General features: G+C 39.6%; 1 protein-coding gene across 1 annotated transcript; it reads right to left on the bottom strand.

The window, feature by feature from the left end:
- Nucleotides 1-980: 980 nt before the first annotated feature.
- pla2g10 (phospholipase A2 group X) lies at nucleotides 981-22,437 on the bottom strand. The gene is made up of 4 exons (XM_028812576.2): nucleotides 22,250-22,437; nucleotides 13,927-14,095; nucleotides 4,713-4,819; nucleotides 981-1,222 (listed from the first exon to the last, which is right to left on the bottom strand). The coding sequence occupies exons 1-4, from the start codon at nucleotides 22,308-22,310 to the stop codon at nucleotides 1,074-1,076; spliced, it is 486 nt and encodes a 161-aa protein (XP_028668409.1). The 5' UTR covers nucleotides 22,311-22,437; the 3' UTR covers nucleotides 981-1,073.
- Nucleotides 22,438-23,736: the final 1,299 nt, after the last annotated feature.

Genomic DNA, 23,736 nt, shown 5'->3' with positions numbered 1-23,736 from the left:
ACCCATCGATGGCAGGCGCTTATAGCATGTCCGTGATCTTTTCGGATTCACTTTTACGGTGAACTGCTACAGCGCTGGGAGACTGCAATTGCTTTGGGACGCTGTTCCGTGTGTCGTCCCGTTGGGTTCAATCCCACAAGAGTTTAAAAACTCACTCACACCAGCCATGATTCTTTTCAAAGGTAAAGTGCAGGTTAATTTGTTTTATGTATTTTTACTTTATATTTTGTATTAATCATTTTTATATGAATAGTTTTGGGTTGTGGAACAAATCATCTGAGTTTCCATTATTTCTTATGGGGAAATTCACTTTGATATACGAGTGCTTTGGACTACGAGCACATTTCCGGAACGAATTATGCTCGCAAACCGAGGTTCCACTGTACAGGTATTTGTGTTTGATCCAATTTGTTAATTTCCGATTCAAGGCTACAGCTGTCTTTCTAGAAATTCCCAGATTTAAATGCTGTATTTTCTTGCAAACACAGTCATAGTTAATGAATGATTTACAGCAGTGTCTCTCAACTTTTTTGGCGTCGTGACCCACTTTTCCCAATTTAAGGGAATCGAGTGTGATTGTCAGAATAGTGACCTACTACCATTCTAAAAAACAGGAACCTGCAGGTCAGACCCAGCAGTTGAGAAACACTGATTTATAGCACTATAGCATGGGGTGGTTTTTTTTCTTCTTCAGGGACCTCCCAAAAATGTGATTTTCCAGTTCTCTGGTGATCCACAGGGTGAATTAGAGGGTCCCATACACATTGGCTCCCCACAGTATTTTGTCTCCTCCTCTTACTTCATTGTATCTTTATTATGGTCATATCAAATGACTTTCTCAAGCTTATTTAATGCCACACAAATTGTGTTCTTTCAGTTCCAGACACATTTTTAGAAGTAGCTCTTACAGTTTAAAGAAGATGTCCACACATGAGGATTACTTCTTTAAAAGAAGTTTAATGTAGTTTTACTCAGTTTTGTAATGCATTATAGTACAAAAACAATCAGAATAGAGCAAACAGCAGGTCATCTAAATATACCAAAATCTTAATTCTGTGTACACAACACCTGAGTTAATAAATATTACACATAGGGTGCTCAAATCCACAAAGAAAGTCAGGCCATACAGCATATTTAGGGATATATGGAGCTTTTCGCAGGCATTTTGCGGCTTCACGGTCACATCTACAAAGCATTTTCTCACATTTGTCCTTCAGAGATTCTACAGAAAAACAGAAAAATAAAAGTCCTTCAGCATTTAATATAGATTATTAAATAAACTAAAAAAAAAAAAACTTTTTTGTAGTTCTTGATAGATAAATGTATACGGTTTTCATCTCTTAATTTGAGCAAACACTTCTTTGTTTTATACTTCATTGTATTTGTAAGCCCATTAAGATAGATAGATAGATAGATAGATAGATAGATAGATAGATACTTTATTAATCCCAGGGGGAAATTCACAAAATTGGTAGTGAGTTCACATTTCCCAGGATCACAGAAGGCACCGAAGGTTTGTAACGCCACTTTCTTGCAAGCCACCTTGCCTTTAGCTTAGCTCTGGCTCTGCTGCCACGATACCACCTTCTTACCTCGTCAGGTAAATAGGGAACCACATCGACGCGGGCATTTGTTCTCAGTGCTTGAAGTTGACTACCTGAATAGACGAGTCTCGGCGTATAAAAATCCATCTTCAAGTAGTAAAAAGTGTCCAGGGAACGAGTCCACATAAAAGAAAGTGGTAGGAGTGATCAGTTAAATAGATGAAACAGATAAAAAGGTAGAAAGATAAAGTCGTACACGGAGCTGCTGGAAAGGCTGCCACTCGTGGCGGCACCTGAGTTGCCAAACAACATAAAATATGGATTCGTTATTTCTTCATTTTTTAAATAGAAGATTTATTGAAATACAGTAATCCCTCACTACTTCGCGGTTCACTTTTCGCGGATTCACGACTTCGCGGATTTTTCGCTGCTTCGCGGGTTTCTGCGGACAATGGGTCTTTTTACTTCTGGTACTTGCTTCCTCAGTTGGTTTGCCCAGTTGATTTCATACAAGAAATGCTATTGGCGGATGGCTGAGAAGCTACCCAATCAGAGCACGCAGTTAAGTTCCTGTGTGCTGCTGATTGGCTCAGCGACGGAGTGTTGCATTAACCAGGAAGTCTCACTCATTCAGCATTAACGTGCTACTGCTTCAGGGGCCGTGTCCAAGCGCCAACAGAAGATGCAAATGATTGCAGAAAAGGTAAAAGTTTCAATGAGTCCACGATTCTTTTTATTTAAAAAGGAGGAAAAGCATATAAGATCTACGGCCGCAGTGTCCTTTAACCAGGGCGCAAAACGAGTTGCAAGTGGACGTGATAAGGCAGTAGTCTGGATGGAATCTGCTTTAGGAATCTTTGCAACAAGGTCGACGATGTCATGACCGCCTACAAGCTGCTACGTGTACTTCGCTATACAGTAAGTGTAAACTTATCTACCGATTTCATATTGCTTAGCAATATGAAAACAATACAGGGAAGGTTTAAAAACGTCCAAATACACGTTAAATAATTAAATAAATATGGTGTCCCTACTTCGCGGAAATTCAGTTATCGCGGTCGGCCTTGGAACCTATCTCCCGCGATAAGTGAGGGATTACTGTATCGAAAACATTTTCTATTTATGGTTAAGTTTGTAGGGTATGTATAGTTCCTTATAAAAGCTCCTCCTTTAATTTAGAGAGGCATTTTAAGAAGAACATAACAAACTTGACAAACGAGAGGAGACCATTCAGTTCATTGGGCTGATCCAGTTATCTTCTGCAGACACGTCTTAAAGGTTGTCAAGTTTTGAGCTTCAACTCCACGTTTCACTAGTTTGTTCCCGAGTCCCATAACACTTTGTGTTAAGAGGTTCTTCCTGGCTTTATCCCTACATGTATTTCCCCTTCTACTGGTGTCTTCCAAATATGCAATTCATCATTTAGAATTCTTTTGGATCCACTTTATCAGTGCCTTTGAGGATTTTAAATCCCTGGATTGGGTGGGTCCTCACTTAGTCTCCTCTACTTGAGACTACACAGGTTTATTTTCTAAATCTGTTAGAGTAGGCCATGTCCATAAGTCCTGGGTTGCAACTTGTTGCTCTCCTCTACACAGCTTCAAGTGCTGCTATGTCTTTCTTGTAGCGGGTGGAAGGAATTGAACCCAATACTCCAGATGAGGTCTCACTAGTGCATTATATAGTCTTAAGTATAATATTTCATATTGTAATTTATATTCATTTTTGGAGAACTAAAAAACTTCTGACACAAAACCATCACACATTTATAGGGTCATTACTGTCACATGTACTGTATGGAGCACAGTGAAATATAGAGAGCTTTGGCCTCATTGGTGCATAAGAATACCCCAGTTAATACAGGCTAATATTCTATTAATTTTATATATCTATTGATGTTTTACATCTAAGATGTCTCGGTTAAAGATTTACCAATGTTGTTACTTGTCCTAGTGTCTATGTAAACACAGGGAACACAGCCTTTTTTTTTTTTTGTTTGAAAAAGGGCCCGAGTTACCTCGAAAGCTTGCATATTGTTATCTGTTTAGTTAGCCAATAAAAGGTGTCATTTTGCTTGACTTCTCATTACAGGCTAATTATGAATTTTCACATCCATTTGGGAAAAAATGCACACAGACATAGGGAGAAAGTGTAATCTGCACACAGACACTTACAAGGCTGAGATTTGAATTGAGTCTGGGGGTAACTGAGGAGCTGCAGAACTCGCCCCTTTACGTTCGTGTACTATACATAAATATACAAAACTGTAAAGCTGTGCCATTAGTCAAATTGCGTCAGATGTTTTTTTTCTGAAGATCAAAAAAATTACAAAGTTTGCCAATATAAGGGTGTGCAGTTTGTTTGATGTGGACACAAAGATTAAGAGAAAGCCAAGGAAGGGAAATAACTGCTACTTACACTGGCTAATAGACTGAAAGACGCCTTGAAAGCACCTGTGAGTGTGTTTTCATTTTGATGGCGACTTTCAAAACTTGCAAATAAATATTTGTGTTGATTAAATGGACTGATTGTGGAATGTGTTTTCTTTCCTGTGGTTGGTGACCACCCAGGCAGTCACATTAGCAAACAGTAACTCTTTAATGTTCTGTACTGTAGAAAAAAAAAAGCATGACTTTATGGCCATGTTAATATCTGTGCATCTTTGTCTTGTTATCTTAAGTGCATGTCAAACACATTATTAGAGCAGGGCAGGTCATGATGCATTACTCATCTATGTCGGCTTTCAGAAATTTATTGAAATAGTGGTTTGTACCTATACACTAACTAAATCATGTGACCAGCTCTTGTACTGTAGTTGGCCTGAGCAGCTCAATAACGACTGATTATCCCAATTTGCTTGTTGGTTGTAGCAGGTAGTCAATTTTAGGAAGTGGAAGTTATTCAGAGAGTTGAGTTTGTTTATTTTGTTTTTTGCTGATATGTCTGAGAGGGTTTGTAATTACAAAAAAAAAAAAAACATTGATTGGGCCCCTCCATTCTTATGACCAAAGATAAATAAATGACTTGGCATTGTTATGGCTACTTTCTTAAAGGCTCTTTTGTCACATTCCTTTGTTCCATGCCAGTTTCGTATTCCATTACTCCCAACTTTTCCACTAATATTGTGTGTGTTTTTTAGCCAACCACCAAAAAAAAAAAAAAGTTTACCACAGTCTGCAACTCTCTCTTCACAAGTCCAGCGGTACTTGTCAGTCTTGGGTTGGCATCCTGCAAACTCTGCACGTTCATAGCAGCAGTCGTGTTTGTGACAACACCTGAAGGAGCAACACAAAAAAGCGGCGTGAGATTAAATTACAAATACTTTCCATGTTACGGTACTATTCAGATCCTTTAATTTTTTACCCATTACGTTATATGTTATAGCCTAAAACTAAAATCATTTAGAATGACAATGTGAAACAGGATTGTAGAAATTTTGCAAATGTATTAAAAATAAAGATTTTTTGGTGGTTCTAATTACTGTTCTGTTTTTTGACTGATTTTGTCTTTGCCCTTTAGTGAAGTTTAGCTCATTTCTTACCACATCTTTCGACTCCTGTTTCATCTCCTATTCATCTGCTCACAATAATCGTTGGGCACATTAGTTGTCCACAACAACAGTGGAAGAGGAACAAAGGAGCATAGAGGGTACTGGGAACCCATGTGATTTAAGAGCTGATCTAAGCTAAAGATGGAAAATGAAGAAAGATAACAAAGAAATGGGTTTGCCACCAATACAAAAAGCTAGGTTCTGGAAGATGAGAGTATGGTCGTGCCAAACTTGAGAAATGCTAAGATGTTTCTTAACTCTCTGCCAAATCTGGAGATCATATAGGACTAAGGGACTTAAAATAGGGGGATGTGACTTTAATGTGAAGGAAGTGAAGGGAAGAACAGAGTGGGGGACTATACTGTATAGAGTTTGACAGTGAACCAGTAGTGTGGGTTATAGCGGGGATTTAATCATCTCCACACAGGTCAAAGGTTGAAGGCCCAATCATATAACTTCAAGTGTGGCAAAAAAAAAAAGAAGCAAAATAGCTGCATATAAAGAAATGTTATAAAGCAACCCATGTATGATGATGTGGCTTGTTTTTAATTTTTTGCAGCTATTCTTTAGTCCCTAAAAATATGTTTAGCATCATTTTTAGGGTTTCCAAAGGCCAAGCAATCCAGGGATTAAGTTTATTTATTGTTTCAACCTGTTTTTCACAATATATCTAATGAAATGTGTTCTTCCACAATGTCATACAGCATTTTGGAACCTTTGTCTTGATAGTTTCCATGATGTTTGTTAGATAAAGTCAACCTAAAAATGTTCAGCGGATAACATCACGGGGTTGATATAAAAAGGTCAGTATCGTATAGCTACTGGTTGTCTAAATTAAAAAAAACAAACATTTTCTTATATATAAACATCTATGTGTGGAAGTGTGTGTGTGTGTGTGTGTGTGTTTGGCCCGGAAGTGAGAGGTGGAGTAAGGGCTCCACCTACAAGGAAACAGAAAACTCGCTTAGCAAAACGAAACCTCAGAAGAAAGACAAAGTCGCTTAGCCGCTAACATCGCCAAAACAGTATCCCTTTTACTTTTCCTACCGCCGCTAATGCACAAGCAATGTGAGCATGTCAGCAAAACAAATCCTCCTAGGAGAGAGATGCTCAGAGTTGTTACCTTTTAATTACCCGACATCTCTACATTTCAATTTTTTTTTTCTGATGATTTCAGTAGTTTCTAGGACCCCAGGCTTTTTACAGCATGAGCTTACACAGCTAGTATTTAATAATTCAATCTGTTTTCTGGCAACAAATTCTTTTGTCAAGTGATCATAACTTTTGTCTTATATTTTGGCTCTGGTTATGTGAAATTGTTTTGGTTTCAATGCCTCTAATGCATTGTTTTAATTGCAATTTTGATTTCATATCGAGTTTGTTTAGTAGATTATGGTTTTTGCTGTATTTTAACCTTTGCCTGTTAATGGAATTATAAGATGTATCATGGTTTTATTAAGTACTGCTGCTACCAGAGTCAGTACACCATTAGCAGTAATAGGGGTAATCAAATCCCGACTTATAGCAAAGGGCTTAAGTGAGATATCAAAAAGTAAGGGAGACAGAGGACAGCCCTGGCTGGCACCTTATTGAGTCTGAACAGGCTGAGAAATTGTTAAATAGATACTTTAGTTTTGTCTTTGCCCAGCATCCAGGGACCACTAAAACAGCCGTCAGTCACTTCTTCAACAAGTTTACATGTTCTTTTGCTCCCTTTTGCTTTTTTATTTCAGTGTAGTTTAATAATCTTAGAAGTCTTATATTTTAAATATTGTGGAATTTGAATTTTAGCTTTTGTATTAGATTTTGTTTTTTGTAAAATTTCCAGTTTTCCATCCTCTACCTCACACCATACGCACAAAGGTTACGAAACATACCCTGGATACAAAGAGGTCTCTATGATTTTCTGGTGGTTATGGAAAAATGAATCTCTTTACTGCAGTGGTCTGCAATTTCCCAAAATATAACTCGGCTGCTTATCATTAGAAGGTATTGGAATGAAAGCAATGCAAGAAGGGAGATAACAACTTCCAATCTGCTGAAATTGAATGACTTGTAACCCCTATAAAGACATCTCTACCAGTTATCTCTGCATTTAAAAACTTGAAATATATTCTTACCCATTTGTTGAAAATCAATCATAAAGCCATATGATCACGGACTATTACCACATTCCTTGAACCAAACAAATTAACAGAATTAAGAAACACTTATTTTTCCTGTTCATCTTAATAGTTGCACTTGTTTTATTTCCAAAATCCTCAGCAGGGGAGTTTCTGGATGCAAGGTTTTTAAGGAATGGGAAGTTCTCCACAATGCATTTCCCTCTAATGAAAGTTACACCCCAATAATGATACTTGGATGGGTGCTGAAACATGCCTTCGATTCTGCCCATATGCTGAGGAATTCAGGCCAGCCTGAAGGGCTTCTAATAAACTGTCCATGATAAATAATAATAAACTGTTTGCTTAAATGCTGAGGTGCACAGTAAACATTCTACCATTCTGTTCTGTGGTTCTGCTCTGCAACTTTCCTTATGCTACTGAGAAACCAAACACCATCTGCATGTTTGGCAAAACTTTCAGCTGAAGCACAGAAGTCAAGCTTTACAGAAACCCAAAGTAGAAACACCAGTAATTAGTATGCCCACAGGGCCTACACAGTGCTATTTCCGGGACATAAAAAAAAAAGTGAAAGCACTTAAAATTTGTGTAGAGTATAATCTGCTAGCTCTCTGGTAACAAAACACTTAAGATCTTCCTGGGTAAATGGATCAGACCTGTACAGAAGAATTGTTGAATTCAGAATTTGAATATTCTTCTTTCGGCTGCTCTTGTTAGCGGTTGCCACAGCGGATCATCTTCTTCCATATCTTTCTGTCCTCTGCATCTTGTTCTGTTACACCCATCACCTGCATGTCCTCTCTCACCACATCCATAAACCTTCTCTTAGGCCTTCCTCTTTTCCTCTTCCCTGGCAGCTCTATCCCTAGCATCCTTTTCCCAATATACCCAGCATCTCTCCCCTGCACACCTCTCACCTCTCTGACTTTGTCTCCCAACCATTCAACTTGAGCTGACCCTCTAATGTCCTCATTTCTAACCCTATCCATCCTCGTCACACCCAGTGCAAATCTTAACATCTTCAACTTTGCTACCTCCAGCTCTGTCTCCTGCTTTCTGGTCAGTGCCACCGTCTCCAACCCATATAACAAAGCTGGTCTCACTACCCTCCTGTAGAACTTCCCTTTCACTCTTGCTGATACCCGTCTGTCACAAATCACTCCTGACACTCTTCTCCACCCATTCCATGCCTGCACTCTCTTCTTCACCTCTCTTCCACAATCCCCATTACTCTGTACTGTTGATCCCAAGTATTTAAACTCATCCACCTTCGCCTACTCTACTCCTTGCATCCTCGCCATTCCACTGAATTCAGAATTTGAATATCCATCCCAAAATTTTAAAGACTCCAAAATAATACTCGAGGTATTAGACATATCAAAAGTCATAACAGATCCAAGGAATGGCTCTTCTGGTTCCATGGGAACATGCTATGTAATTCCAAATTTCTTCCAATGTCCTGCAGTTAAATTACTTACCTACTGTATACTGTTTTCATATTCAACAAAATCAACATTTACCCAATAAATATTTGAGTAAGAAAAGATACAAGATTCACAGTAATACTGTATATGTCCAATAATAAAGCCCACACTGACAATAAAGGAAAAGTAAAAAGAAAAAAATAAGCCTCAAATAACTTACCTATATACTGTATGTGAGAGGGTAGCATGATCCAAACATTAAGCCCAATGGGCAAGAAGATTGAGAAGGAGAGTGGACCATGCAGCCTCTGCACCATAAATGCAATGTTAGGGCTGGAAGACCCATTAATCCTCACCTTAACAAGAGTGAGACTGAACAGAGAATGGGAAAAAAATCAGATGGTTTCCTATTTGTAAGACTAGAGAGGAGACCATTCTGTCCATCAAGCCTGTTTGTTTAGCTAATAGGTAAGCTGTCCCAATATTTCATCTTTTTCTCAAAGTTCATCAAGGTTCCTGCTTCAAGTCCATGTCTCGCTAGTTTGTTCCAGAGTCCCACAACTCTTTGTGTAAAGAAGTGCTTCCTTGCTTCAGTTTTAAAGCACTTCCCCTTGATTTTTGATTCACTCTTAAGATGAAAGAATGCTGCTGGATCTACTTGATCAATGCCTTTGAGGATTGTAAATCACTGCATTAGAATCCCTCTGCTTGAAACTAAACAGGTTTAATTTTCCAAGTGTGTCGGAGCAGGACAAGTCCTTAAGTCCTGGGGTGCACTTTGTTGCTCTCCTCTGCACAGCTTCAAGTGCTGCTATGTCTTTCTTGTACTGTGGTGACCAGAACTGCACACAATACTCCAGATGTGGACTTATTATTACATTATATGGTTTGAGCATAGCGTCCCTTGATTTAAATTTAAGAGTTTTTATGATATAACCTCACTTTTTATTTGCCTTTTTAAATCTCTTTCGCAGGTTGCTTCCTGCATGACAGTGTCTCCCATCTGTATTTTATAACTGATGTTCCTTTTGCCCATGTGTAGTACTTTGCACTTTTCTACTGTACATTAAACTGCATTCTCCAGGGGCCTCATGTATAAACGGTGCGTACGCACAGAAATGTTTCCACGTTCAAATCACGATGTATAAAACCTACACTTGGTGTAAAGCCACGCACTTCTCCACGGTACCTCATACCCTGTCGTACGCAAGTTCTCCATTAGGTTTTGCAGACTAGCGGCACCCAGCGTCAAAGCAGTGCTTCTGTTCCTGTGTGGTTACCCTTTCTTAGATCTACATCCACGACGGCGGCTCAAGTGCTCCTTGTAGAACTGTTTGTACTTGCAAGTTACCGTGAGGTAATTGTACTTATGATACAGTTATAATATTGCACAACCTGAGCCACTTTATAAAGCGCGTATTTACATATAATGACGATATCATTTTTAAGATGAAATGCAGCAAAATATGTTGATTATATTATACAGATAAAACTTTTAACTACATGGTGCTGCAGCGCTAGCGAGCTTGAGCTTCGTTCACGGTTTGTTCCTGCCTCGCGCTGTTTTCATGTTGTGGCTGGCGCGACACTGGAAGGATACATGGATAGAATAATTAAACATTACGAAGATATTTCGATGTTCCTTAAAAGTTTTGAAGAATCGGCGTTCTAAGCTTACAGATGGCTTAACGTCTATTACATAGCTGATTGTGTGGCGATTGGGTATTTGGAGAAAGAAAAGTAAGGACAGGAATTGGGGGTTAGTACGTTTGAAAAAGACAGTACTTCTGTAATAAAGCATTTCATCGAAGGTTGCGCACGGTGCAGCAAGCATCTTGCTGTAAAACATGAACAATCACTGCGCCACCGTGTTCCCATGTTTAATAACATGCTTTTAACTCATATCATCATGAAAATGATATCACGTATACTTCTCAGTATTTCAATTATTCAGAGAGCTGTAATATTACGAATGTAATGAATTCTGTGTCCTGTCGGAGGAAGAGCACGTAGTGATTCAGGCACATAGAGCACATATAAGATCAAATACAAAACAAAGCATTTAACGTGCTACTTTAGGTACAATGGGTTTTGAGAAACTAGTAAATTAAACGATTTTAAGATGAAGTTTATGATGTTCTACTTTAATGACAAAATAAACTACGTGATTAAAGTGGAAATTTTGAGATTAAAGTTGACATTTCGTGCTTTTTTCACAGTGTGTGCTTTTTTTTCATTGTACCCTAATAAGCTTTCATATGACACTCAGACGTTGGGCTACGAGTTGCCTTTTCACGCTGACTTTGATATGTGACAACTTTTTTATTTCGGGCACTGTGCGACTTTGTGAACTTGAGCTTTCAAGTTTCTCCGACACGCTATGTCACTCGATCAACTTCCTTTTGTTGCTTATATCACTGTTTAAACCAACAAATAGTATGTTTTTCTTTGCCTCCATTTGGTATTCGCTGAAATTCTTCTATTTTACATCGTACTTTTGCCATTGCCTTTTCACAAAACGCTGAGCTTAAGGGCTATTTATATTGATTTGCATTTTCAAAGAGGCGTAATTCTGGGAGGAGTTGGGGCGGGACAGCAAGCGTGTGCACGTGCGTTTATTTCCACGCTGAGTGGGATTTATGTTGCGGAAGAACGCGGAAGTTGGCGAACGCACAGATTCCTGATTCTGGATTTTTCTGTGCGTAAGCACGTTTCGGCTTTTGTGCTTACGTCATGTTATAGTGCGAATTCTACGCACAGCATTATGCATGAGGCCCCAGGTCTTTTTGAATTGTTTTTGCTGCCTCCTCAGTGTCTGCTATCCCTCCAAATTTCCGTGTCATCTGTGAATTAGACAAATTTACTAACTATACCAGAATCAATGTCATTAATATGAATCAGGAAAAGTAATGGTCCAAGGAGAGACCCCTGAGGGACTCCTCTGATGACCGCACTTCATGTGGAGCACTCTCCTCTCATCTGTTCTCTTTGTCTCCTGCTGGTTAACCAACTAGAGATCCAGTTTTGTAGGTTACCTTTGATGCTTACAGCTTCTCCTGTCAGAATTTATTTTTGGTGCAGGACTGTATCAAATAATAATAACCTCTGTTGGGGTAGAGGAAGAGATTGAGGGGAGTGTGACAGCCTGGGTTAGCCGTGGCTGCCATTCATCTTGAACCTGAAAATGTCAACCATTTTTACAGTACAATGAGGAAACATACACTGCAGAGTTTGGTGCAAAAATTCAAAGGGTTTTTTATTGACTCTGTACTCTCCAAACAATAAATAAAGTGCTGAAAATAATCCCAATAAATAAATCAATAAATAATCCCATAATTAAACAGTGCTCACATGCAGGATGAAAACCACAATAAATACTTAAGACCCCCTCAGAAAACCACTCTCCTGCGGCAATCACACCAAGCGGGTCTTTCCAGAGATGCTGAAAGTTGTAGTCACTTTCTCCTGACACCCATTCTGCATCCCCTCAATGGAGTCTGTCAAGACGAATGGAGCCAGACCTCGATCATTTTTCACGCTCCCGCAGTACCTTTTGTTTCCCTGGGAGGAAATTACCACTAATGAGTTACGTTTTTTCCAACTGAAGGATACGTTCTAATTCTGCCGTTGCCACATTTCTGCTGGAGCATCTGGTGATGTCATTGCCATGACAATCTGTGGTCATTTGACCAGTCATTTACAATGCATAAATAATAGGCAAAACCAAATAAAGTACGCAAAAATAATGTGTATTATAACAAAAGGTCATTCACCTATGTATAATATAGAAACAGTTCTACATTGCTGACTACACTATTTGACCTGTTAGGATTTGCATTAATTTTTTATTTTTTCTTCTGACCTGTCTCTCTCTGTCTTTCTTTCTTTCCTGCTTCCATTTGGGTTTTGTCACACCCATGAGCAAGGCTGAGGAGTAGGAGTCATGGAGTCGTAAGCAAATATCAGGATACTGGAATCGGATTCAGAGTTAGTAAAAATGTACTGACTCTGACTAAATGTAAATTGTAATATAATGTGTTAAAATTTCCAATTTGACATACACTAATTCGAATAAACTAGTTTTGTTTCTAGCGTTTTGATAACAATATAGCCTCTTTTTTATCTTGTAAGTTTTATGTTATGTTTAATGCTATGCAATGGTTGTAACTTATTTAACTAATAATATAAAAAAGCAATAACTGCATTGTCATCGCTACAGCCATTAAACTTAAACTTTAACAGTTTAGCGTGCTAAAAAGTTGGTTGATAATTCACGTTGGTAGTGATAAAATGCCTTGTATCTTGTAAGTGAAACAATGTAATAAGTATTTTAGTCTAATTATAAATTGAAAAGTCAGAATTAGAATTGAAGGTTTTGTGTACTGACTCCACAGCCAGTGCCGGCACCACCATTCAGCCAAATTAGGCAAATGTCTAGGGCGCACAGATTAGCTACTGAACATTCGGTTGGCACACTAATAAGCTTGGTCTAGGGGGCAAAATAAGCTAGCACTGGTACTGTCCACAGCTCTTCTCTTCAGTAACTCAAGGACAATTAAGTTACTAAGTCGATTACTACACAACAGGAAAAGGTACTGTCAAGGAACTGCCCTTGGCCTAAAGCCTGAAGGGGACTTGTTCAGGGCTGAGACATTTGCTGGCTACCATCTTCTGTTGTTCAGTATGGTTTTTGTATCATAGATTTTTAAAATTTCCCTTGTTCTTTCTTTTGCTTCTGGCTTTTAGCATTAGTTTTTGATTGCTTTGCAAATTTACTTTTTCATTATCTGATAATAAACATTATTATTTTAAAAATTATTTTTTGTCATTTTTGGCATAGGTGTTTCATGGGTCCTCTCTCACTTATAAATTAATAGGCTTTATAGGCCTCTTATAAGCTTTGAGGCCTACTTTTTGAAGTAAAGCCTGTTTTGAGTTTCATGAGCAGGGCATGCATCTTATTTTTGCCTATCTGAGTTTTCCTTCTGTAAGTTGTAATCCCTCTACTAATCACCTACCATTAAATATTTGGATACAGTCATCTTTTACTGTTTGTTTAGTAATTTATTGATATTTTATCAGAACTGTAAATATGTACAAGTGCCCTGGGCCTACAGTTGGTGAAGAGTATTATACACATATTAATTGTGTTTTATTTAACAGCTGTAGTAACCTTAAAAGTCTTGTTATCAGAATAAAACACTCTTTTTCTCCCATATCAGGAAAGCAGGCTTCCAAACTTAAGGAGAATATTCCAAGAAAGTGAACAAAAAGATTGGACCTACCAGTCTGCTTTGTCTCTCGGCCAGCCCTGTCCTCCCAGTCCGCAGTAGCAGCCGTACATCAGGTAGGCAATGGCAGTGCGTCCAGTGCTGCACTTGATTACACCTGCCAGCTCCAGAAGGCCTCGCTTCTTAATGCTATGGGAAGACTCTTGTAAGTTGACCTGGTCCACTACAGCATAAAGAAAATAAAAACAAATACATGAAACAACAAAGAAAATTAAAAGGTCAATCCCAGCTACAGCATTGACTCTACCAGCAGTGCTGAATATTCTTATGGTAGTCACAGCTAAAAAATGGAAAGCTTACAGAAAGCATAAAATCACAAGGAGAATTGACATAAGGGAGTTCAATGTTCAACTGAACCATTTTGTCACCCTAACATGGTATATGTTCCCACGCGACTCCAAATTCACATAATTTCCATTGTTAAGGCAACCTATGATTTATTTTATTTGAATCAGGTTCAGAAAAACAAAGTCAAACCCCCCTATGAAACCTTTCAAATTCCAATCATCCATAATAAACACTCTTAATACAGTTTGTGGCAGTGCGTTATTTATTTATTTATTTTTTATAAATACAGTGCTGCTCGGGCTTTGTGGGTGTGATTTAGTGTCAGTGGAAAGCCATGCAGCCGCAGTGTGTTCAATGGGGAGATTTGGTTGATTGCTTGTTTACATGCAAGTGCAAGTTCCTCATTGACTCTCCACGTATCAATCAGGAAAACACACACACACACCCACAAAGTATAAAATGTCCAAGTAGAACATAGAGGAAGAAAGGAAACAAAGAAGGGAAAAGATCAATTTGATTGAGAAAGCATGGCAGAAAGGAGGCAGCATGGTCAAGAGGCCCCGCAGGAAGTGAGAGGAATGGCGCTACAGGAGTGAGTGGCTCCTGTTGAGTACTTGATGAAGCAGGAATGGCTGAGGACTCCAGGTATCGTCCTACAGAGGTCTAAGGATGGTGGTGGGATGATAGAGATGTGCTTAAAACATCCCAGTGAGAACTGACTGAAGTGGCTAGAACAAGAGTAATAAAGGGTTAAGTGTGTTTGCTGCTGTCTCATGCCTACAGAACTGACCAGAAGAGTAAGCAGGGGGGATGAAAGTAAGAAAGACATACTGAGCTTGAAGAGAGAGAGAGAAGCCAATTCAACGTAAGTTTTCTACTCTTGAATTTTAAAGGAATAAGTTTAGCATTTTTTCAAGTCGAGATTATTTAGTCACAAACATGGTATATATTCAGTTGCCACCCAAAATTGTTATAAAGTTCAGTGCTTTCTGTAAATTTAAAAGTATATCTTGCCCGCTCTGGCATTTTACAATGGTGGGTATGAGGTATAGAGGAAAGCTCTATAATTTTCATTGCTAAGGCAAACTATGATTTATTTTATTTGAATCAGGTTCAGAAAACCAAAGTCAAACCCCCCTATGAAAATTTTCAAATTCCACTCATCCACAATAAACACTCTTAATACAGTTTGTTCCATGTCACTTTACCCTCTACACACAACCACGTAGAAATACATGAAAATTAACTTAGAAAACTGAACACAATTGTGAGTCCATACTCCATGGACCAAAAGCCAGTCCAAGGAAAAAGGAATAAGGTGTCAATGATGGTGCATAAATTTGGAGAAATGCAACTAAACTCAATAGTCCTGAGATCAAGTGAACAGTTTGATCCTGCTAGTAGATCTTTCGACCTTGACTAACTTTGCTGCAAGATATAAAGGTAGACTTCACTCTTCTGCTGCTTGAACCTGCAACTCCTTGTTGCCAACCAGTTCCACCTTACTCCTTGGCACTCCAAAACCAGACACGGCGCTTCCACCCTCTTCTTCAAAGCACTACCCTTTTACCATATCCATCTGCCAATCCAGTTTATATTAAAACTCCCAAAATATTCTATAGAAAACCCTTTAAAGGGACCCAGTGCATCTAAATGGCCAAAGTCATGACTGATGTTCTCACCCCCACCCACCAAAATGTACACAAAATCTTTAAAGTTTAATACCTGGACTCTGCCCATTCTGCTTGTGTGCCTGCACTGTAGATGTTCTCCCAATATGCAGGTTTCATGCTGCATGTTAACTGGCAAATCTAAAGTGATCTGATATGACTGAATGAGGTTATATAATGTGAATGTGCCTCCTGTGACAGAAAGGGCTCAGAAAAATCATGGATGGGTAGACGGAGGAACAATCTTCAATGAAGTACTGGCCCACATGAGATGAAATGCTGCTGAAACACTCTCTGCACGTAGAGACAAATCCAATTGGAATAAAGTGGGCTTCAAAATGGAAAGAACAATAAGCTTGCTACAAAAATAAACAGTGCCTATAAAAAGTATACACCTTTTAAAATTTTATTGTTATACAACTTTGAATCAGATCGGATATAATTTGTTTTTTGTGATACTGATCAACTGGAAAACACTGTTGCTCAACCACAGAACTGAGTTCTGGTATATAGGTAACCCACACCCTTGCATTGCCATTAGTATCATAGCAGCACAAATGGTGCTCAATGTGTTAAACTCCACCAAATTCTTTAGCCTTACTCTTTCTCCCTCTGCATTTCACACACGCTTGGACCACTGAGCCTACACAAATGATGCTGCCATTGAAGAAACAGTTAGTTACATGGAAAAGTCAGACAGGCTCAATGAAGTGGTGGCCACCTCGACACAGCCATCTTTGAATCTGTCTGTTTAGGTCAGGGTTGTGGGTATCAGGGCAGTACCAGATGCAAGAAACTGCCCACGCTCATATTAGGCCTACTTAGAGCTGCCATATAACCTAATGCATCCTTTCCATCTTTTTTTCCAGACAAGGTGAAATAACAAATAGTCAAATATAAAATACAGACTAACGAGTTACCTTGTCAATCAAGTGCCCTACTTTGGGATGTTTTCTGCCTTGTGCCGATCGCCGAACTTCTGCATGAGCTAACCTAGGCTGCAGCCCACAGACCTGCAGGCCACTGGGGCCCCCAAAATGATTCAAGATGCTTTACAAAAATTGCTCTTTGTTTTTCCTGTCCTCTTTAGACCCTTTAGCATTATCACTGCGATAACTCATCCACCGCAGACCTCATCAGTGGAGTCCCTCAGGGTCTGTCCAGGGACAGTTACTTTTTCTCATTTCTATTAATGATTACTGTATATTGATTCTGGTGTGGTTAGTAAACTTGTGAAATTTGCAGAGGACACTAAAATTGGAGAAACTGCAGAAAAAAAGACTTGGACAAGTTTCGGAACTGGGTGAAAACTACACTGCATGCATATGCATAAATGTCAATGTTGTTAAGACGGATTGCATTTAATTGTGGCATGAAAAATCTTCCATCTTAACCTGCCAATTCTACATTCAACTGTATAAAACACACTTTTGTATATATTTGGTTTCACACAAAATAAGCGTTATAAATTAGACTGTCATGAGTCAGTGTAGGTGTGAAATGCACGGGCATCCCTTACAGAGTGCACTCTTCAAAATAATGGCACTTCACTTGATAATGTGGTGTCTCATACAGCCATTGCTTGATTACAGGTATGGTTTTTTGTATATGAAATTGGTTCTTTGGGTTTTGAGAAGGTTTGTAATATGTGGACACAATGGAAATCTTTAATTTATAGTAGGCAACCTAGCAGAATACTGACAGATCAAGAAAACACATGTAGCTTGTGTGATGCAACAACAGTCCTTTAAATAGCAGGAACCCTCTGGTATTTCACAAATCTGTTATCATCTGTTCATGGCTATTTATGGAGCCTGTTAAGGATCTAAATAAATAAAGTTTCTTTCTGGAACTTCCACGTGGATGGTTCTTTTGGAAACCAAAAATGGTTTCTCTAAGGCAGGGGTCTTCAATCACAGTCCTGGAGGGCCGCAGTGGTTGCAGGTTTTTGTTCTAACCCAGTTGCTTAATTAGAAAGCAATTCTTGCCAATAATTTAATTTCATGGCTTGTTAGTGCTTTAACTCTGCTATGTCAGGTCATTCTCATATCCTAGATTTTCTTCCTCTTTCTAAGGATATCATCCAAATGATTTGAAGGCTAAAATGGATGAGTAATTCTCAGTCCTTCACTTTTTTCTCTTCACTTTCCTTCCAAATATTTAATTAAACCCAATAATAATAATAATAATAATAATACATTTTATTTATATAGTGCCTTTCCCATGCTCAAGGCATTTCACAGAGTTTAAGATAGAATGGCAGGGTATACAGTATATAGCATTTTACAAACCAGATAAATAAATAAGATTAAGACCGTAAAGTCAGAGAAAAAGCCTAACAGACAATATACAGTAATTGATGGTCTAGCACACACACACACAGGTTACATGAGCATCTTGACATAGAGGTAAACTGAGAGAAGGGTAATAAAGTCAAGCAGACCTAAAAGCCTTCCTGAACAGATGAGTTTTGAGTTGTTTTTTTAAAAGAATTCATGGAGTCAGCTGACCTGATTAATTTTGGTGGGTCATTCCAGAGTCTGGGCGCTATACAGCTGAAGGCCCAGTCACCCATGGAGTGTAGATTAGTGTGGGGCACAACAAGATTGCCAGAGTCAGAGGACCTTAGTGGGCGGACAGGCACATAGTGATGGAGAAGGTCACTGATGTTGTTTGGCGCGAGGTTATTTAAGGCTTTGTAGGTTATTAGTAGGATTTTATATTTGATTCTGTAAGACACAAGCACGCCAGTGAAGACGGAGCAGGACGGGTGTGATGTGCTCGCTGCTGCTGGTCCATGTAAGGACTCTTGCAGCAGAGTTCTGAATCAACTGGAGCTGTGATATAAGATTAGAAGGGGCACCTGCCAGCAGCGAGTTACAATAATCGATGCGGGATGTGATAAAAGCATGGACAAGTTTCTCGGCATTAGAAAAGGAGAGGAAGGAGCAAACACGGGATATGTTACGGAGGTGAAAGTAAGAAAGTTTCTCAATGTGATTTATGTGGGTGGAATAAGAAAGGGGGGAATCAAAAATGACACCAAGATTCTTTGCAGTAGAGGCAGGTCTGATGAGATCACCGCCAAGATGGACTGGGAAGGAGCTCATTTTATTAAGTTTCATTTTAGTCCCAATTTGCAGGAGTTCAGTTTTGTTGCAATTTAATTTTAAAGAGTTCTGCTCCATCCAGGTATTAATTTCCCTGAGGCAAGTTGTGAGCTGAGAAAGCTCTGATGAAGTTCCACTTTTAACATTGAAATAAAGTTAGATAGATAGATACTTTATTAATCCCAAGGGGAAATTCACATAAGTAGTAAAAACTAGTAAACAGTGTACAGGGAATGATTCCACATAAAACAAAGTGGTAGGAGTGATAAGTGAAATAGAGAAAAAGGTAGAAAGATTAAGTCATACACTAAGCTGCTGGAAAGGCTGCCACTCGCGGCGGCGCCAGAGTCAAGTTAAATTTGAGTATCATCTGCATAAAAATGATAACCCAGTCCATAGCTACGTATACTATGGCCAAGGGGAAGCATATAAATACAGAAGAGAAGAGGGCTGAGGACAGAGCCCTGAGGAACTTCTTGTGTGACTGGCGCTGAGCTGGATCTGCTGTTGCCAAGACTAACAAACTCTTGCCTATCAGTCAGATTGGCACTGCCCTCCAGTGGTTCAAGTCCTGAGATACCCAGCATGTTCTCCATTCTGGACAGTAGAACGTCATGTCCGACAGTGTCAAATGCTGCACTGAGGTCTAACTGAATTAATATGCTGGTTTGTCCAGAGTCTTCTCCCATAAGCAAATCATTGGTTACCCGTAGCAGAGCAGTTTCACAGCAATAGTGCCTGATAAATACACACAGGTGTAAATGGTAACAAGCTAAATGGAGAAATGCTGGTCTCTTTGTCATTTGCATGTTATTACTAATTAGGAGCAATTAAAAACCGAGAATACTGCTGTTTAGGACTAGAATAAGCGTTAAGGGTTCAAAATCTTAACGAGGGCAACCACTAAAGTGAAGCAGAAATGTCACTTGAGCAATAAGTGCTTCTTATTAAGCAATTGGTTTGGAGCAAAAGGACCCCCTGCTCAAAGGCATCGGTTTGAAGAACTACCCTGGCATCTTTAAAAGTTCTATGCCTTCATGTCGTTTATGAATGGAGGCCAGTCCTCGCGACCACAGAAATGGATTAGGCAGGTTTTCAAAATGGGTGAATATGCGATCGCATCTCTGAAGAGTTCTTAATACGTGGAAAACAAGGAAAGACGAGGCTAAACGGCCTCCCTGCTTCACTTTTCCTTCACCCGATGCACGGCTTCCCCAAAAGCAGCGCAGAATCTCGGGCAACGACACATTCGGTGCAGGTGGCAGGCACCAAACTGCGCTCCAAGCCTTGAACCCCCCCAGGTGCTGCTCGGCGGCGCTTTCATTCAGCAGGCCTCGGAGAAGGAGCCGTTTTAACATGAAAGACAAGTGCGCAGCAGGATTATGCGTGCGGCTAATTACAGATTACAGGAATAAAATTAGCCGTCAGCAGTTATACGTATAATGCGGTTATGGTGCACATCGACGAATGAAAGATTTAGCGCGCTGGCGGACACAAAAACAGCAGATTTCAATAATTAAGCACGGATCGGGTTGTTTCTAAATGTATGTACCTGTGCTATTGGGAAAAGGTCCTTACCCCCTAAATTTAAAGCATTCAACAGCGTAAATGCAGAAAAAGCATTTGCTTATTGATCTGCCTTGGACCATGCACACACCACAAAGAGATCTTTAATCTCAATGGCAAAAACTGCAAACGAAACCCATATATTTCAAACCAAATAAACAAATTCAAAAACATAATGCAGCACGAGATTTGTTTCCCGATTCGTCCCTCGGATGTGGTGGTGTCTTTTATTTAGTTTGGTACGTTCTCGTGTTCATTCGGGTTTCCTCCAGGGCTTTCAGGCCAAAAACAATCATTTAGTTTAATTGGCTTGTCGTGGGCGAGTGAGCCAACCCGACCGCAGAATTCCTGTCTGGATGGTGTCAGGCCTTTTCAAAATTGAGATGATTATCGGATATGATGCCTGTTAGTCCTACATTTGTTTCCACCAGCATTCCGCCCAAAGTGTGCAGCAGACTGAGAAAAGGATGCGGGTATGTGCGTCTGGCTCTTCACGATCCTAAATTAGATTGTTCAGAGTAAACAAATAATGGGGAATTCAAACGGCTTCCATCATATTCTCACATTATAAAACGGCATACCATTCTCAAACCTGCTAAATCCAATTCGGTTTCACGCCGGGTGTTCAGCTCCGGTAAAACTGGGCCTCCAGGGTCCACTGACTCTCAGTGAGTTAAATCGGCAATCAATCTACCAGACCATTCCACGAATATGTGGAAGACAAACTGGAATAGGAGGCGTAAACTCACGTACACACGGGGAGAACGTGCAGATGCCACACGGAGAAGTTTCAGGCCTGAGATTCGGACTCAAATTGGTGGAATCACGAGACACTATTTCTCCCCCTTTTAATTTAATAAGCGAAAATGTTATATCAACCATAACCTAAATCAATAAGTTAATTACAACATATTAGCCACAACATGAACTGAATGTCTGTATGCGGAATCTAACATCTTTCTCTGCTTAAATCCTGCAAATAATTATCGAACTTGAGATAAAAAAACGCAAATGCAGAAGTGCGCTTTTTTCACTCATATTTTTTGCAGTGAAACTGAAAAAAAGACTGTTCAGATTGCATTCAAATATTCGACTGATCGACTGATCGTATTTTATTATATAAAAACTGAACTTGTTATTACTTGGGTCAATTTCCAACATTTCTATTTCTTTCGAGCGAAAATAACTTAATTTTATTTCTTATTGTTAATGACCATTCAGATACGTTTGGGTAAAAATTTTATGATTCAATCCGAATGGACTTGCATTTCAAATTACGTCCACTCATTCCTAACATTCCTGACAATCCCCGTATTCTTACAGTTGATACGAACTCAGTCAGCCTTTCCCACACGTCTGATTTTTCAAAAGAGGTAAACCTGAGATTAACACACACAATCATTCCGAATTTCACAAAGACTTTCACCGGCTGTTTGACTTCAATAATTTTGACAGTGTTAGGCGACATTCAAATAAACTCTGAATTTTACCTGATACTTTTTCGGATTTTTCATTCACTTATTCGCAGCCCCTGCTCCCACTTTGACAACCAGACGACCCTCCCCGTCTCCCGGCGGCGGCAACGCGAAATGGAAAAAAAGTATCTCGTCATTTTCCATCAGACAGGTGTGAGCGAATTCATTGAATACTCCTAAAAATGTTGTTTAAAAGTGCAGTGCTCACCCAAGAACAGTAGCAAGCAGAAAGCGAGTCTGGTCATGGTCGCATGTGTCATAGGTAGCATGACTTCCCCTTCCAGATGAGCGTGAGCGGGGCAGCTCGACAAGTCACATAATCCGACTTCGGCTCAGCCTTGATTGCTTTCAAGCAGAGGAGAGCGCTACGCTCTTAAGGGTGGCGCGGAATGCCGTCCAGTCTCAGGACTGCCAGTCGTGCTGTTGGCTCGCAGTTATAAGTGCGAGACTGGTAATTACAGTCTATTACGACATCGGCAAAGGCGAGATGATAACGGGATTTGACTTATTTTTTTTATGAAACTGTCGGTCTAGAGAAATTCGATAACTTGAAATGAACTGCAGTTCTAGAACTGATCGTAGCAGAGCGCGGTAATACCACCGAATCTGAAATTAAATGGGAGGACCTTCATTACTTAAAGTCTGGAGAAATGGAGTGCAGTACGGCTTGAGATGCGTAAGGTGTGTGAACAGAGAGAGCCGGTAGGCGAAAGGCTTCTGTTGGGCGATTAATGGAGCTTTATAACCCCACAGTACACATACAGTGGTGTGAAAAACTATTTGCCCCCTTCCTGATTTCTTATTCTTTTGCATGTTTGTCACACAAAATGTTTCTGATCATCAAACACATTTAACCATTAGTCAAATATAACACAAGTAAACACAAAATGCAGTTTTTAAATGATGGCGTTTATTATTTAGGGAGAAAAAAAATCCAAACCTACATGGCCCTGTGTGAAAAAGTAATTGCCCCCTTGTTAAAAAATAACCTAACTGTGGTGTATCACACCTGAGTTCAATTTCCGTAGCCACCCCCAGGCCTGATACTGCCACACCTGTTTCAATCAAGAAATCACTTAAATAGGAGCTGCCTGACACAGAGAAGTAGACCAAAAGCACCTCAAAAGCTAGACATCATGCCAAGATCCAAAGAAATTCAGGAACAAATGAGAACAGAAGTAATTGAGATCTATCAGTCTGGTAAAGGTTATAAAGCCATTTCTAAAGTTTTGGGACTCCAGCGAACCACAGTGAGAGCCATTATCCACAAATGGCAAAAACATGGAACAGTGGTGAACCTTCCCAGGAGTGGCCGGCCGACCAAAATTACCCCAAGAGCGCAGAGACGACTCATCCGAGAGGTCACAAAAGACCCCAGGACAACGTCTAAAGAACTGCAGGCCTCACTTGCCTCAATTAAGGTCAGTGTTCACGACTCCACCATAAGAAAGAGACTGGGCAAAAACGGCCTGCATGGCAGATTTCCAAGACGCAAACCACTGTTAAGCAAAAAGAACATTAGGGCTCGTCTCAATTTTGCTAAGAAACATCTCAATGATTGCCAAGACTTTTGGGAAAATACCTTGTGGACTGATGAGTCAAAAGTTGAACTTTTTGGAAGGCAAATGTCCCGTTACATCTGGCGTAAAAGGAACACAGCATTTCAGAAAAAGAACATCATACCAACAGTAAAAT

The sequence above is a fragment of the Erpetoichthys calabaricus genome, chromosome 11, assembly GCF_900747795.2.
Source record: "Erpetoichthys calabaricus chromosome 11, fErpCal1.3, whole genome shotgun sequence".
NCBI lineage: Eukaryota > Metazoa > Chordata > Cladistia > Polypteriformes > Polypteridae > Erpetoichthys > Erpetoichthys calabaricus.
The sequence above is the reverse complement of the archived record's forward strand: the minus strand, read 5'-3'. Positions and strand labels throughout refer to the sequence as shown.

Coding starts and splice junctions, on each gene's coding strand:
- pla2g10 (XM_028812576.2), bottom strand. CDS start 22,310: ATGCTACCTATGACACATGCGACCATGACCAGACTCGCTTTCTGCTTG. Junction 4,820..13,926: donor CCGAGAGACAAAGCAGACTG/GTAGGTCCAATC, acceptor TTGCTCCTTCAG/GTGTTGTCACAAACACGACT. Junction 1,223..4,712: donor AGAGAGAGTTGCAGACTGTG/GTAAACTTTTTT, acceptor GTTTTTCTGTAG/AATCTCTGAAGGACAAATGT.